The 13,133-nt window shown below is 53.7% G+C and overlaps 3 protein-coding genes across 3 annotated transcripts; 2 read left to right on the forward strand and 1 right to left on the reverse strand.

Moving 5' to 3' along the window:
* Nucleotides 1-196: 196 nt before the first annotated feature.
* GT037_005997 (uncharacterized protein) lies at nucleotides 197-1,046 on the reverse strand (the record flags this gene model as incomplete). Its single annotated transcript, XM_038931044.1, has 3 exons — nucleotides 197-540; nucleotides 591-911; nucleotides 995-1,046. The coding sequence occupies 3 exons, from the start codon at nucleotides 1,044-1,046 to the stop codon at nucleotides 197-199; spliced, it is 717 nt and encodes a 238-aa protein (XP_038786733.1).
* Nucleotides 1,047-1,625: 579 nt separating this feature from the next.
* GT037_005998 (uncharacterized protein) lies at nucleotides 1,626-2,289 on the forward strand (the record flags this gene model as incomplete). Its single annotated transcript, XM_038931045.1, has 2 exons — nucleotides 1,626-1,803; nucleotides 1,853-2,289. 2 exons carry the CDS (start codon nucleotides 1,626-1,628, stop codon nucleotides 2,287-2,289), a joined length of 615 nt encoding a protein of 204 aa, XP_038786734.1.
* A 1,371-nt stretch (nucleotides 2,290-3,660) lies between these two features.
* On the forward strand, nucleotides 3,661-12,436 carry GT037_005999 (uncharacterized protein; the record flags this gene model as incomplete). The annotated part of the gene is made up of 5 exons (XM_038931046.1): nucleotides 3,661-3,868; nucleotides 3,917-6,535; nucleotides 6,619-7,836; nucleotides 8,304-8,602; nucleotides 8,687-12,436. 5 exons carry the CDS (start codon nucleotides 3,661-3,663, stop codon nucleotides 12,434-12,436), a joined length of 8,094 nt encoding a protein of 2,697 aa, XP_038786735.1.
* Nucleotides 12,437-13,133: the final 697 nt, after the last annotated feature.

The raw sequence follows: 13,133 nt of genomic DNA on the forward strand, positions 1-13,133 counted from the left end.
TACATTCACACTCGTTCCTCTTCAGTCCTGACAAGTTCCTGGTGTCCTTGTTTTGTTGTCACAGCGAAATAGACAACCCTTGGGACATCGTCACACTGATATCACCAGCCATCATTCCTCTGTCTTGGCTCTCTCAATGAGTAAAGGGGGAGCTCGTGGCATTCAGGTGTTTGCACTGGGCTCTGTCGTTGTTTGTTCAGAGCTCGGGGCTCGATATTCTAGGTGCCTGTCCACTGCCGCTCTTGGAAAAAGCAATGTTCCCAACACGCTTCATGGATCGTGGGTCATCCTCGACATTCCAGACCTGGGCCACAAGGTCTTTGATGGTGTTTGCAAGATCTTCTTCAGAAAGACGATCGCCCTCCTCAAGGCCAGCGATGCAGTCATCAACAAGAAAGCCAGCGTACTCGATCAAGCAACGCATACTCTTAGCAAGAAAACGATCGGTCTCATAGTATGGTTTTTCTTCATCAGAGGTGATCTCGTTGCTGGAGCTCTCACGCCTGCAATGACGCTTTCGCTCGGACATACGCATGGCAACTACTCGTTTCGTTAGTACGTCGATGGCTAGGCAGGTGCACGAGACCTACCTCTCATGCCAGCTCTTCTCTTAACCGCGGAGCTCTGTGGTGTTCCGAGTACACCAGGCTCACCAGTGATCTTGATAAAACCAGCTTTCTCAAGGGCCAGGAAGACATCATTCACGAGACCGCGCCGAAATCGCATCGTCTGAGTGAAGTCATGACCAATCTGGATGAAATCAGGCCATTCATAGTCGTCATGAGCCTCATGCCAATTGAGTACGTTAAGCACATCGAGGCGTCCAGCAACAGGCGTGGTGTACGAGACTGGTGCGTCGTTCGAACAAGAGAACTTCAGTGAAGCGGTTACCATGTGGAGAGCCCAATCCGCTGCATTTGTTAGGCAAAATTCTTTGTAATCATATAATTGATGCCATGGCAGGCGCAGTCGAGCCCTGGAGGTGGGTGCTCACCTGGTTTGGTGAACCGCGCGCCATCTTGTGTTGCGGAGGTGATATTCGCCATTCTCCAACAGCGAGCGCGAAGACGGAGGCGATATGGATGAGAGGCTCTGCAATACGGCGTCGAGTGGAGATGTGAGAATCGACGTGGACAGAGGCCTGTCGCCATTTGCACCTTCCCATTTCAAGCAGCGTAAATCATAGGCTTGCGTTGTAGGAGTGACTGGGAAAGAGTGATGAAGATAAGTGAGATAACACTGAATTTTACGACTGCACCTCTGTAAAACAGGGTGCAAGACGTTAGCTGTGATCGAAGTGTTGCCTAAGTGCCTTTGCAGTGCTTCGCCACAGATTGCACTAGAACCATGGTTTGCTCTATCCATATCAATTTTCGCGCCAGATAACGCCTGGAAACCCAACAGGCCTGTAAGGAGGGACAGCTCAGAAATTTTCGACACCTGCTTCATATTTCCAGTATCTCTTGCTCTGTCCTCGTCTTCTCCTATGATGTCTTCGAAATGACTTCGTGTCCGCCTTCACATACTTCACTGCACTACATACATAACGCCAAGGCGAACGCCATGTCCTCCAACATCACTCCATGCTGGGCATGTTCTCAACCCAAGTCAGAACGCCAAGCAAAATGTCTGGTCTGCTCTCCACCCTCCTCATCGTCATCGTCACCGAGAACACATCTGCTCCGGCCAAACATAACAAAAGCACGCTGGACCCTACCCGCTATCAGTGCCACAAAATTACGAAAATTATGGCAACGCTGCGGCTCCGAGAGAAGCCCACAGTGGGGGGAAGCGTTCGACTTGGTAAGAACACTTAATCCAACAAGACGTTGCACATCGCCGCTGAGAGTAGACGCATTCCTCGCAGAACAAAGCCCTCAGATTATCTTGTTGCAAGATAGCGACTATTTCGAAAAGATCCCTGCTATAACTCTCACTTCTGCTTCGTCAACCTCAGTGCCAACTATGAACCTTTCTACTTGGCACACATTTGCGCAGAACGAGTGGTCGACAACTGATGTTCATATCACAACGACGCAGAGTGAGAAGAAGAAGCATAGAGGAAACAAGGTAAATTGTGAGATTTGCAGAGAAGACGTAGAGGTCAATCGGAAGTGGCTTGAGGCCATGGAGGTGGGTATGACGGTCGAGACAAAAGACAAGGCGGAGATGCTCGAACAAGATGACCATTGTGAATTTGGAACGATGATGAAAGGCTTGTGTTTGCAAGCCTCCAAACCGTCTCGAGACATCGTCATGTCAGACAGCTGGGCCGACGTGAACACGTGATAAAAAAGAGTGCTAGACACTCCGGGCTGTTCCTAGGTAGCGAAGATCGCTTTTAGTGAGCATCGAAACGATTCTCTGATCCAAAGTAAGCTACACACGTGATCCGACTTCGTTTATATATGCCTGCTTACATGAGCGCATCTGACGAGATGCTCGTCGGCAGCATAGGCAATCTACTCATCTATATTGATTGGGGCGTGCAGCACCGAACTGCGAACACGTACTGACAATAGATTCGCCCGCCACCTTGGGTAATCTTCCTCATCCTCTTCGCCTTTTCGAAAATCCTCGATAGCCGCTGCATAACCGATTCCACCTATCGTCGGCTGGATGCACGTCACCAATGCTCTAGGTCGTAGATTGGACGTGGCGAGGAAGTCTAGTCGCAGCATCGCGATCTGGAGCAGCGACTAGAGTCGACGTCACCGGATGCCCCTCCACGCCGCAATGCTTTTGCTTTGTTGTACCAAGGGTTTTGGTGGTGGGGTCACGATGGTGTCTTCTTTGTGAGCGTCCCACGTCGCCAGGTACGACTTGAGTCGGGTCGGCCCTCATGAGTTAGTCGCTTAGTGCTCCCCGGGCCCCATGTGCGTGCCACGCCACGTCACTCAATCCATCAACCACCTCACTTTTTCCCTCTTTGCCATGACTCTCCCATACGTGCTCATGCATGCCCCTGCAGCGCCGGCCCTCCCTTGGGTGTCGAGAAGGTCGTTAGAAGGGCAGACCTTGCTAATTGATGCTTTGCCGCACTTTACGCTCTCAGGCCTTCCGGTGCCGGAAATTTGGCCGTTGAACCCAACGCTGCACCACGATCCACGCTGGCGACACAACTGCAAGCTAAAGCGCCATCGAGCCAATAATCGAAAAGCCATCGCAGCGAAAACCCCACCTTCCGGACTTCCAACTCTATCAACCTGAACGAACTGCGTTTCCCTACGTGGACCAATTAGACATACAGGCCAAACTCGCCTTCTCAGCGTGAGCCTGTGGAAGCATGCGCGCATGCCAACCCGAGGCTTACCGAACCATTGCGCCCACAATGCGAGGCATCTCCTTACGATTTCTCGCATCATGTCTTGTGACAGTTGTCCTGCACCTCTCTTTCGTCTGATCTCAGTGCTGCGTCCAGCTCTGGCCGATTGAAGCCACGCACGTTGCATACCTCCACCCTCTGTGCTTTCCGTCTAGACTGATCCGTTTCTCATTCGTCTCTCCGCAATCAATGCTCGCACCCCACGTCTCATGTCGCCATTGCATGCCTACCTTTTGTTGTCATCAGCTATGGAACGAAGAAAACATCTATAGCGTGTAGCACAACTTATCGAATATCTGGTTTCAAAACACCGCATTGACTTTGTTTGATCCACCATGCGCCAGTTCGACAATGTCTCGATATCGCCATGGGCGAACCCATACGCCGGCCCCAACACAAACACCGGCAATAACTTCTATGCTACCGCGCCCAAACCACCGGCTCAACCTCTCTATCGCCGGGTGGTTGCGCCTCCTCCAAAATTCTCTTATACGGGCGTTGCACATGTGATTGATGATAAGCGCACCGATGACGATCAAGCAGGTATGCTTGGAATACGTTATGTCTAACATGTCTAATTGACCATTGTAGAATCAGGAATCGCCTCGACAGCACCAGATGCTTCAGATTTACCACCTGTGGCAGAAGCCAGGCTAGCAGAGGCCGCACCTCCAGCCATACCAGAAGTACCTCCCCCAGGAGAATCTCCAATAACAACAGATACACCCGTAGCAACAGTCCCAGTAGAAACTATACCCGAAGACCCACCGACACAACAAGCAGAGGCTGCCTCCAGTAGTGGAGACGATGTTGTGGCAGCCGAAGTTGTGACTGAGGATGTCAAAGATGAACCTCCGGGATCAAGCGATGCCACGAGCGTTGAAGTATCGCCGCCTCCACCAGCTTCGCCAGTACCGGTAATAGGGCTACCGACACCAGAGGTTTTGCCAGTACCCCCTAGTGAGCCCGTGCCTCCTCCGCCGCCAGCACTACCAGCGGATGCAACACCTGAGCCTGTAGTCGTTGAGAGTGAGAAGAGTGGTGAGTCCGAGCAGGCCGCTCAAGAGCCCCCGAAATCCCCAACTGAGAAGTTTGTCCATTTTGCCTCTGACACCAAAGACCCAGACGCCGCAAGTATTGGCAAGAAGAAGAAGCATGGTAAAGGCAAGCCCACCGCGTTTGTTCGTCCCAGAAAGCCATCGAAATCCGTTCCCCTTGCGTCGCCGCCGAAGGACGGAAAGAAAAATGCTATGGTTCCAATCAGCATCATGAAAAAGGAGCGAAGTGGTTCAATGTTCTCAGCGTTCACTAGTGAGAAGCTGATGAAGGGTGATATGAGGAAGTCAGGAGGAAAGAGAGGCAGTGATGACGGTAGTATATCACCAAGTGACGACGGGTCGGTCGTGATCATCGACGGAGATGCATCCCCTTCGGTCGTTTCCGAAAGCGTTATCATCGAGGAACCTACCGAAGACGCTTCAGAATCGATCGTAATCGAGGCCGTACCGCCGCCACCACCACCGAACGATGCTCCAACTGTGGAAAACGAGGTTGCTGTTGGTGAGGATACTGTGGAGGCACAGGATGAAGCAGCAGTCACAGACAGCCCTACCACGGAAGGCAACGGGCCTGTCGTTGCCGAGTCCCCTACTGAAGCCGTAGCAGAGGAGACTACCGCAAACGATCCTGTAATCGAAGACACCCCTGCCTCTTCGGACGAGCTGACAGCAGACGCGGGTTCCGAAGGACCTGCTGCGACACCAGAGCCGCCGGTGAAAGGTTCAGGTACTATGAGTGAGGATACAAAGCCACCCGTCGAAGCGGAACCTGAAAAAGAACAAACTTCGGCAGACGGTGTAGATGTGGCCGAGCCTAAGGTGGCCTCTCCAGACGAAGAGCAGCCAGTCGAAGCGGAGAGCCCTGCTGAAGCGGCACCAGCACCATCACCGGCAGAGGACTCAGTTGTGGGCGAGGCTGCTAGTGAATTAGCAGCGGAAGACACGAGTACCGCTGAGGAATCGACTGCAATCGAAGCACTACCCTCTGCTGTAGAAGAGGCACCCGCTGTCGGGGAACAACCTCCTGCTCCTGAAGAAGCTCCGGTGATCAACGATCCGCCAATCACCGAGGAGACTTCTGCTGTTGGAGAAGTGGAAACATCCACAGCTGAAGAGACTTCTAGTGGCGAAGTAGCATCATCTGGTGAGGTACCGACCTCTGCGGGCATACAAACATCGGCCGAAGAGGTACTCGCGGCGGACGAGACAGTTGTTTCTCCAGAACCGGCTGACAATGAGGAACAATCTGCTCCTGGAGATACTCCAGCCACTGAAGTCACCCCTGTTACTGAAGAGCCATCCTCGGCCGAAGCATCGCCTGCGAGTGAAGCGGCACCGATTGCTGAGGAGACAATTGCCGCCGTTGAAGAGGCTTCTCAGGCTGACGGTACTTCTGATGCTTCAGACACGCCCGCTACTGGAGAGATTTCTTCTACAGACAATCCCACCACTGACGATACCCCGCCTACTGAAGAACTACCGGTACCCGAAGAAGTCTCAGCTGTGGATGTCACACCTACTGCCGAAGCAGCATCTGCAGGCGACGAAGCACCAAAGGCTGAAGACGCCATCGTTGTCGACGAGGTACCTGTTACAGAAAAGATGCCAGCCAGTGAGGCCACTACTGTCACTGAAGCGGTACCTACGGCTGATGAATCACCAGCTGCTGGTGAATCAGTCGCTGTTGAGGAGACACCTGCTGTTGAGGATATACTTGTTGTCGAGGAAATACTAGCTGCTCAGGGAGCGTTAGTTGCTGAGATAGTAGAAGATGCCGCCGCGTCAAACCCAGAACCGGATGCTGCTCAAGAACAGTCCCTACTGGAAGGGAATAAAGATGTCGAACCATCTCCTATCGCAGATCAAGAGGCTCCAGTCGAGACCTTACCGGTTGAAGAACACGCAGATGTTGCGTCCCAAAGTACTCAGAACGAAGAGGAATCTCAAGGATCTGAATCTTCAGCTGTCGAAGATGCCGTCTCCGAGCCTCTCGTTTCTGAAGAAGCTCCAGAGCCCGAGACAGTTACGTCCAGCGACTCGCCATCGACTGAGAACGATGATAAGATTAAAGACACAGATGCTGGAGAAGTAGGAAATGCTGAGTCAGTGGTGGCTGTGGCTGAGTCAGATAACTTGAGCGCTGAGATTACGGGTGAGTCCACTTTCGGTTCACCATTGGACTGCAGGCAACACGGAGCTGCGTTTCTTTTGTTATCAATGCTAATAGTATAACAGAGGAGTTGAAAGCCGATAGCACGATCGAAGATCCAGTCGCAGTGGACGCCAACGAACCTATCCCGGCCGAGAACACTAGCGATACAACATCTGGTCAAGGCAACAGTGAGCCTAATACTGTGCAGGTTGAAGGCAAGGTGCCTACGGAAGAACCGGAGGCTACAACTATCCCTGAAGAAGCAGACCCAACAAGTGCTTCTCCATCGACTGACGACGACTTGACGACAGCTCCTCCCGAGAACACCCAAGCGACTGAAGTCGTGGCTGATGTAACACACGACGAGTCTGTTGTACCGACAGAAAGCGTCGCCGATATGGGAGATGCCAACAATGAGTCGAGTGAAGAGGCGATCATCGCGCCCATCGAAGTCATGACAGCGGAGACTGAAGCAAACGGTGAAGATGTGGAGGCCACAGAGACTATGCAAGACATTTCCGATTGGGAAAAAGACGAAGATAATGTCAGCGACCTAGAGATATCTGACTGGGAAAAAGACGATGCCGATGCTTCATCGCAGGCTGGTGAGAGTGAGACCAACCCTTCCGAGCACCAAGACTACGAAGACGACCGCATCACACAAGAAATATCTGAACCTACGCCAGAGACAGAGAAACCATCAGATCAGCAAGAGTGCGAGGCTGTGGAGCAGGTCCAGCAGATCGACACTGAAGCCTCTGTTCCACCCATCGATGTCGCCGTCGAGGACGATGCAGTCCTCATTGAAGTCACAGCGGCAGAACAGACTGTCGAAGATACATCCACCACTCGTGAACCAGAGGTGTCAGAGCAAAATGATGTTACTCAACAAACCGAAGACCAGACAAAGGACGAGGAGCCCTCATCCTCTGGCCCGGCGGCAGACCCTCCTGAGCCACCGGAGACGATCACTCCAGCTGATACAGCCGCAGCTGATCAAAAACCAATTCAAGTCGAAATTGACACGCCCAATCAAGACGGTATTGAAGACGCGAAGTCGACTACGGGTATCGAGGATGTGTCTGCACCAACAGAACCCCACTCAGATCTTAGCCAGCCAGATGCATCAGAGGAGAACAACATCACCGATTCAAGCACAGACGCACAGGAGGATGCGACTGCACATGAATCGCCAGCCGATGATCTGGAGCCAGCGGTGAACGACGAGGCTGCCAAGGACAGCGAGCAGGCCATAGTCTCGGCTGCACCCGATGACGTGGAGAATCCAGACGCACGCACAGGTACGTACATGCTATGTTTTTTGTGTTTCACATCTTTATGTCGTATGCACTTCTTTTCGCTGGCTCAATTACGCACGTTTCCACGATAGCGCGCCCTTGGGCGGCGAATCGGGCTAGCGAGCAGCGGTGGGAATTCCCCATTGGACGCCCCATATTTTCCTCTGGCCCACCTGCCAGCACATTCTGCGGACTTTCTGCCACCGCTGCGACTAGCTTATCGTCACGTGGAAGCCTGTCTGTCGCCATCAAATTCGGGCTGCGACACATGCGTCGCAATTTGTCGACGTCCCAAGATGCGTGGTTTTGCTCCGCGCTAGCCCTGCCGCTTGTGATTTGGCTCCCGACATCCCCGTCACATCTGAATCTCAACTTCTTTTTTTTTCTGTGATTGTACTTCTACTTGCACACCATCGACATTTCTCTCCTCTCAAAAGTGGCCATGCACCACAGCGGCTGACCCGGTGTAGCCGAGACTGAAGCAGCCCTACCCAACCTCGACGACAACCCGGACGAATCATGTGCAAGCATCCCAGCTGACGCGACCAGCGAAGTCAGCCCAGACCCTGTCTCAAAAGAGGCTGACGTTGATACGCCCATTGAACAGCTCGCGGTCGAAGAGAATCACACTGAAAACGCCGTGGGCGATCCATCTGTTGTTCAAGTTATTCCCGAAGAGACCGATCATGATGTTGTAGCGAACATTGCGCTAGCAGAAGCCGAGCACGACTCTGCACCAGACATGCCGGCCAAGAAAGCACCGGAAGTGGTACGTACGGGGATGCGATTGATTTTGAATTGCCATACGCAAAACTTTGTTCAGTCTTTGATGATGTATACTAACCACGTATAGGTTCCCGAGGACGTTGGGCCTGAGGAACCTCAACCTTCGGAGGTTTCCGTTGACTCTAACATTGGGCCATCGCCGGATGATGAGTCAGCAAAAGAGCAGGATTCTGATGCGGGAAGTGAGTCTGGGTCTGAGTCCGAAGATGATGACTGGTCAGGGTCTGAGGCATCTGCTGCGCCTTCTGCATCTGAAGTTCCACAGCTCGACGACACGCCTGACTCGGCACTCGCTCAAGATGAAACGACCAATGCCGAAGATGCTCCGCCGAGTGAAGACGCTGCCATCGCTGCTGTAGAGCCTGACGCTGCGGCGGAGGATCATCAGTTAAATATCGATGATGGTGCTGGTTTGGATGACGACTCTGCTTCCGAGCTTTCTTCAAAGGCCCAAGAAGAGGAACAGAGCTCTGTGTCGGTAGAGGAGGCTGCCAATCTCGATGATGATGAAGTTGCCGAGAGCCCAGAGTCACCAGTAGAGTCCGCCCCAGTCGCGGATACGCACCCGGGACTATCGCTCGAAGTCAATGTCGCAACGTCTGAGATCATCCCGGAGGCAGAAGCTCCTACATCAGAGGTCGATGATCCACCTGCTCCCACTCTCGAACCGGTTTTGGAGGAGGAGCAAGCAGGCGACGAGGATGACACCAGTGCTGCCACCCAGGACGATTCTGCCAACGACGACTCCCTAGTATCAACAGAAGGCTCCGCCGAGCCGGAAGAAGAGGCGCCCGCAGTTGTGGAAGTGCACGAACCGGCCGACGAACCCAAGGGTGAAGAAGAGGCGCACGAGGAAGATGAGGCCGATGATGTCTCTCTGGCGAGCAGATCCGACAGCGAAAGCGAGGCTGGAGAGTCTGTCTCGCCACCGGAACACGATGTAGAGGCTGATATCGACGCTACTCAAACTTCAATTGACTCGGAAGAGGTAGACGCTGGTGTACCAGAACCCGAGCAAACAGCGATCGATGAGGTCGCTGATGCTGAGCCGCAAGCATCTGAAGCAGGGGATGTACCTGCGATTGAGCAAGAGGCGGAACAGCCCACTGAACCAGAAACGACAGAATCAGTCGCGGCGGAAGCTGAAGCGGAGCCAGTTGAGCCAGAGGCTGATGTGGACGAAACTGACGAGGCGCAAGAACTGGCAGCGACACCAGATGAGGCCCCTGGAGATGAGCCTGATATAGCCAAAGAGGACGAACCGGCCGAACCTGCACCTCTAGAGCAATCAGATGATGGTCAGCCTTCATCTCCTGTTGAAGACGCACCAGATTCACTTGCTGAAGAGGCCAATTCAAATGATGGCTCCGAAGCTGCAGGGGAAGATGATGAACCTTCAGCGGTTGATGTGAGCGAAGAGACGGATGACCAGCCGGAGGAAGCCCCGTCCGCACCGGAGCCAACACCAGCAGAAGATATACCGCCTGAAGAGGCTGCTGCAGAGGCGGTAGAGGCACCTGTGGAGTCTGCTGAACCAGTACTCGAAGAAGCCGTTGTAGAAGAAGCTGCCGCAGTCGTCCAAGACCCACCTTCCGAAGCAGAGTCAGAACAAGCAGCCGAAGAACCCCAACAGGACGAAGAGCCGGTACCTGCACCTTCCTCTGAGCCTGAGGAAGAAGAGCCACAGGCACCACCCGAGGAAGTCCCTGTTGAAGGTCAGCCCGAACCCGAGGAGCCAGCTACTGCTGAAGAGCCCGAGCCACCAGCTGAAGCAGCTCCAGAGGAGCCGGCTGAGGCGGTATTGGCTCCAGAGCCATCCCCAGAAACTGAGGAACCCGCTGAACCAGCCGCGGAGCCAGAGGTCGAGCAAATTGTGGAGAACGGTGCCAATGAGGTCTCGGTACCAGACCCAGAAGTGGAGACGGAAGAAGTTGTAGCGGAAGTGGCCAATGAAGATATTCCTGAACCTCAACCAGCCGACGACGCCACGGCGGAGAGGTCCCTCTATGTTGGTGAAAGTCCGAGCAGAACTCCACCGCCACCACCACTACCTGCTGTCGTTGCCGCGTTGGTTGACAACAGCACTGATGACCATATGGTCAGGGAGCGCGATTTCGCAGTCGAAGATGAACCGTCCGCCGACACTCCCAGTCGGGAGAAGACTCGTCGTCGATATTCGCACTCCCGTCGCGAGAGCCAGCATCAGTCCAGCCGTAGGCGAGAAAGCGGTGCTAGCACCAGGGAGCGGCCAATAATGCCATCTTCGGCTGTTCCTGATGCGCCAAGGACAAGACGGCGCGATAGCATGACTGAGCGTGAAGCTGAGCGAAGAAGGGAAAGACTTCGCGAGGCTGAGAAGCCCAGTAGTGGCAGCGACAGAGAGAAGGCGTATGAGAAGGCCTACCCCGAATACCGCTCACGCCACCGAGAAACTAGGGGCGAAGAGAGATACAGCAAACGTCAACCCGTTGAGGAAGTCGACGAAGAAGCTGAAAGGCAAAAGCGACGTGAATTACGACGGGCCGAGAGAGCTGAAAGAGAGCGTCTCGCTGCAGCAGACGCTGCCCGCCTGAAGGCTGAGGAAGAAGCAAGAAAGTTGGAGCATCGTGAAAGACGTCGTGCAGTCAGGCGTGCCGAAGAGGAGCTTATGAGGGCAATGGAGGAACGTAAGAAGCTTAAAGAGGAGAAAAGGCTTGCGATGGAAGAAGAGGAGAGACGTCTTCGACATGAGAAGAGACGGCAGCGGCACGAGGCCGAGAAGGAGGCAAGACGCTTGGAGCAGGAAAAGATTGAGCAGGCTGCGCGTGAAGAAGAGGAGGCGAGGAGGCTACGGCGGCAAAAGAGGGCGGAGCGAGAAGCAGCCAAAGCGGCTGGTTTGAAGCCAAAGGAAGAGTTGGTTGAACTTTCTCGCGATGCTGCCAGACGAGCAGCAGAGGAAGACGACGACAACGCCTCCCCTCCCCCTCCATTGCCACCCATAGGCGACGAAACACCACCTCGTAGCGCGCCGCGCCGACGCTTGAGTACTCGAGAGACTCCACCGAACGTGAAGCGCGGCAGTCTTTTTGGCGGCATCTTTGGTCGCTCAAAGCCTGATCCTACTCCGCCTAGCTCGAAACCATCCAGATCAACTCGCGCCCGTGCGAACACGCTGGAGACGACGCCTGTCAAGCCATCGCGAAGAGAACCTGAAGCCGAACGACCCTCAAGCAGAGATCAATCGTCAGACCAGAGCCGAGAGCGCCCCGAGCGCATGCACCGCAGTCGGCGTCACTCACACAGTCAACGTCGCTTCGCTTCTGCTGAGGAGGAAGCTGACTACTACAAATGGAAAGAAGAGCGACGTTATATGCGCCGTCCCGAACATGAAATGTCTGGTGGACGGGATGGAGGGATTTCCCTTCCGCCGCCGCCTCCGCCGCCTGAGGATCTACCTCCCCCACCACCAGAGCCTTTCGAATATGAGCCAGAGCCAGAGCCCGAATTGTTTGAGCAGGCTGAATCGCCCGTGATCGAGGACGCAGCTGCCGTCGTCGGTGAGATCTCAATCTCAGACGAGGAAAGACGCGAGCGCCGTCGAAGCAGGCGTATGTCGAAACCGGAAGAACGCCCCAAGGCACGCCGTATTTCAGTCGTCGAGAAAGAGAGGCCATCGGGTCGTCGAGTAGAATCTGATCGGCCCCGCGCTCGAGATTATGGCGATGACCGGCCAAGACCGAGACGTGGTGAGACGGACCGACGTGACAGAAGGAAGAAGAAGGAAGAGTCAAGCGGCCTTAAGGGGCTGTTTGGAGGTTTGAAGAGGAGAATTACGTGAGTTTGCAGTACACAGTCGAGCCACTATTGGATAGGTCCTGCTTGGGACAGACATCAGGCGTTTTGGATTGGGCGGAATTGTTCTATACCATTGACGGATCTCGTTTCATCTTAATCAACAGGGCGTCGGCGTTAGGTATAAGCATAAGATGGGTGGGCATCTGTATGAGTATGCCTGTATGTCCTTTTCTATTAGATCGATCGACAGACCTCGCGAGAGGCACTTAGTTATTATATACGACTCGCTTAAGCGGTAACACTATACGTATCATCATTCACTAGTACGGGATGAACACCTGCCATTCTTGTGAGTGAACTGCGTTTGACAAATTTTCACGCCGAAGAGATTTGCCATCGCTTCCTTATTGGAGAGGCATGCTCGTGATCTACTGGAGCCAGTTGTGATGAAGCCGCTAAGGACAGTCCGTGAACAGTGGATGCACAGCACCAGAAACTTCAGGAGCGGCAATGACTTTCCCTAGCATTGAGCCCAAGACCATGGAACTCGTGGCAAGGATTGTGGTGATCTAGAAAAAGGCATTATTACGGGCTGACAGCGTGAATGTTATGCTTCACAGCTCAAGCCAATTCCTCATTCGTCATCTGCCTCTCGCATGTTTTGTCGTTAACACTTGTATCAGTCATTCTACTATCCAACATGCCACACAACATAGTTGAGATCGATTTGCGAGGACAAA

Source organism: Alternaria burnsii (genome assembly GCF_013036055.1).
Source record: "Alternaria burnsii strain CBS107.38 chromosome Unknown 732, whole genome shotgun sequence".
Classification (NCBI taxonomy): Eukaryota; Fungi; Ascomycota; class Dothideomycetes; order Pleosporales; family Pleosporaceae; genus Alternaria; species Alternaria burnsii.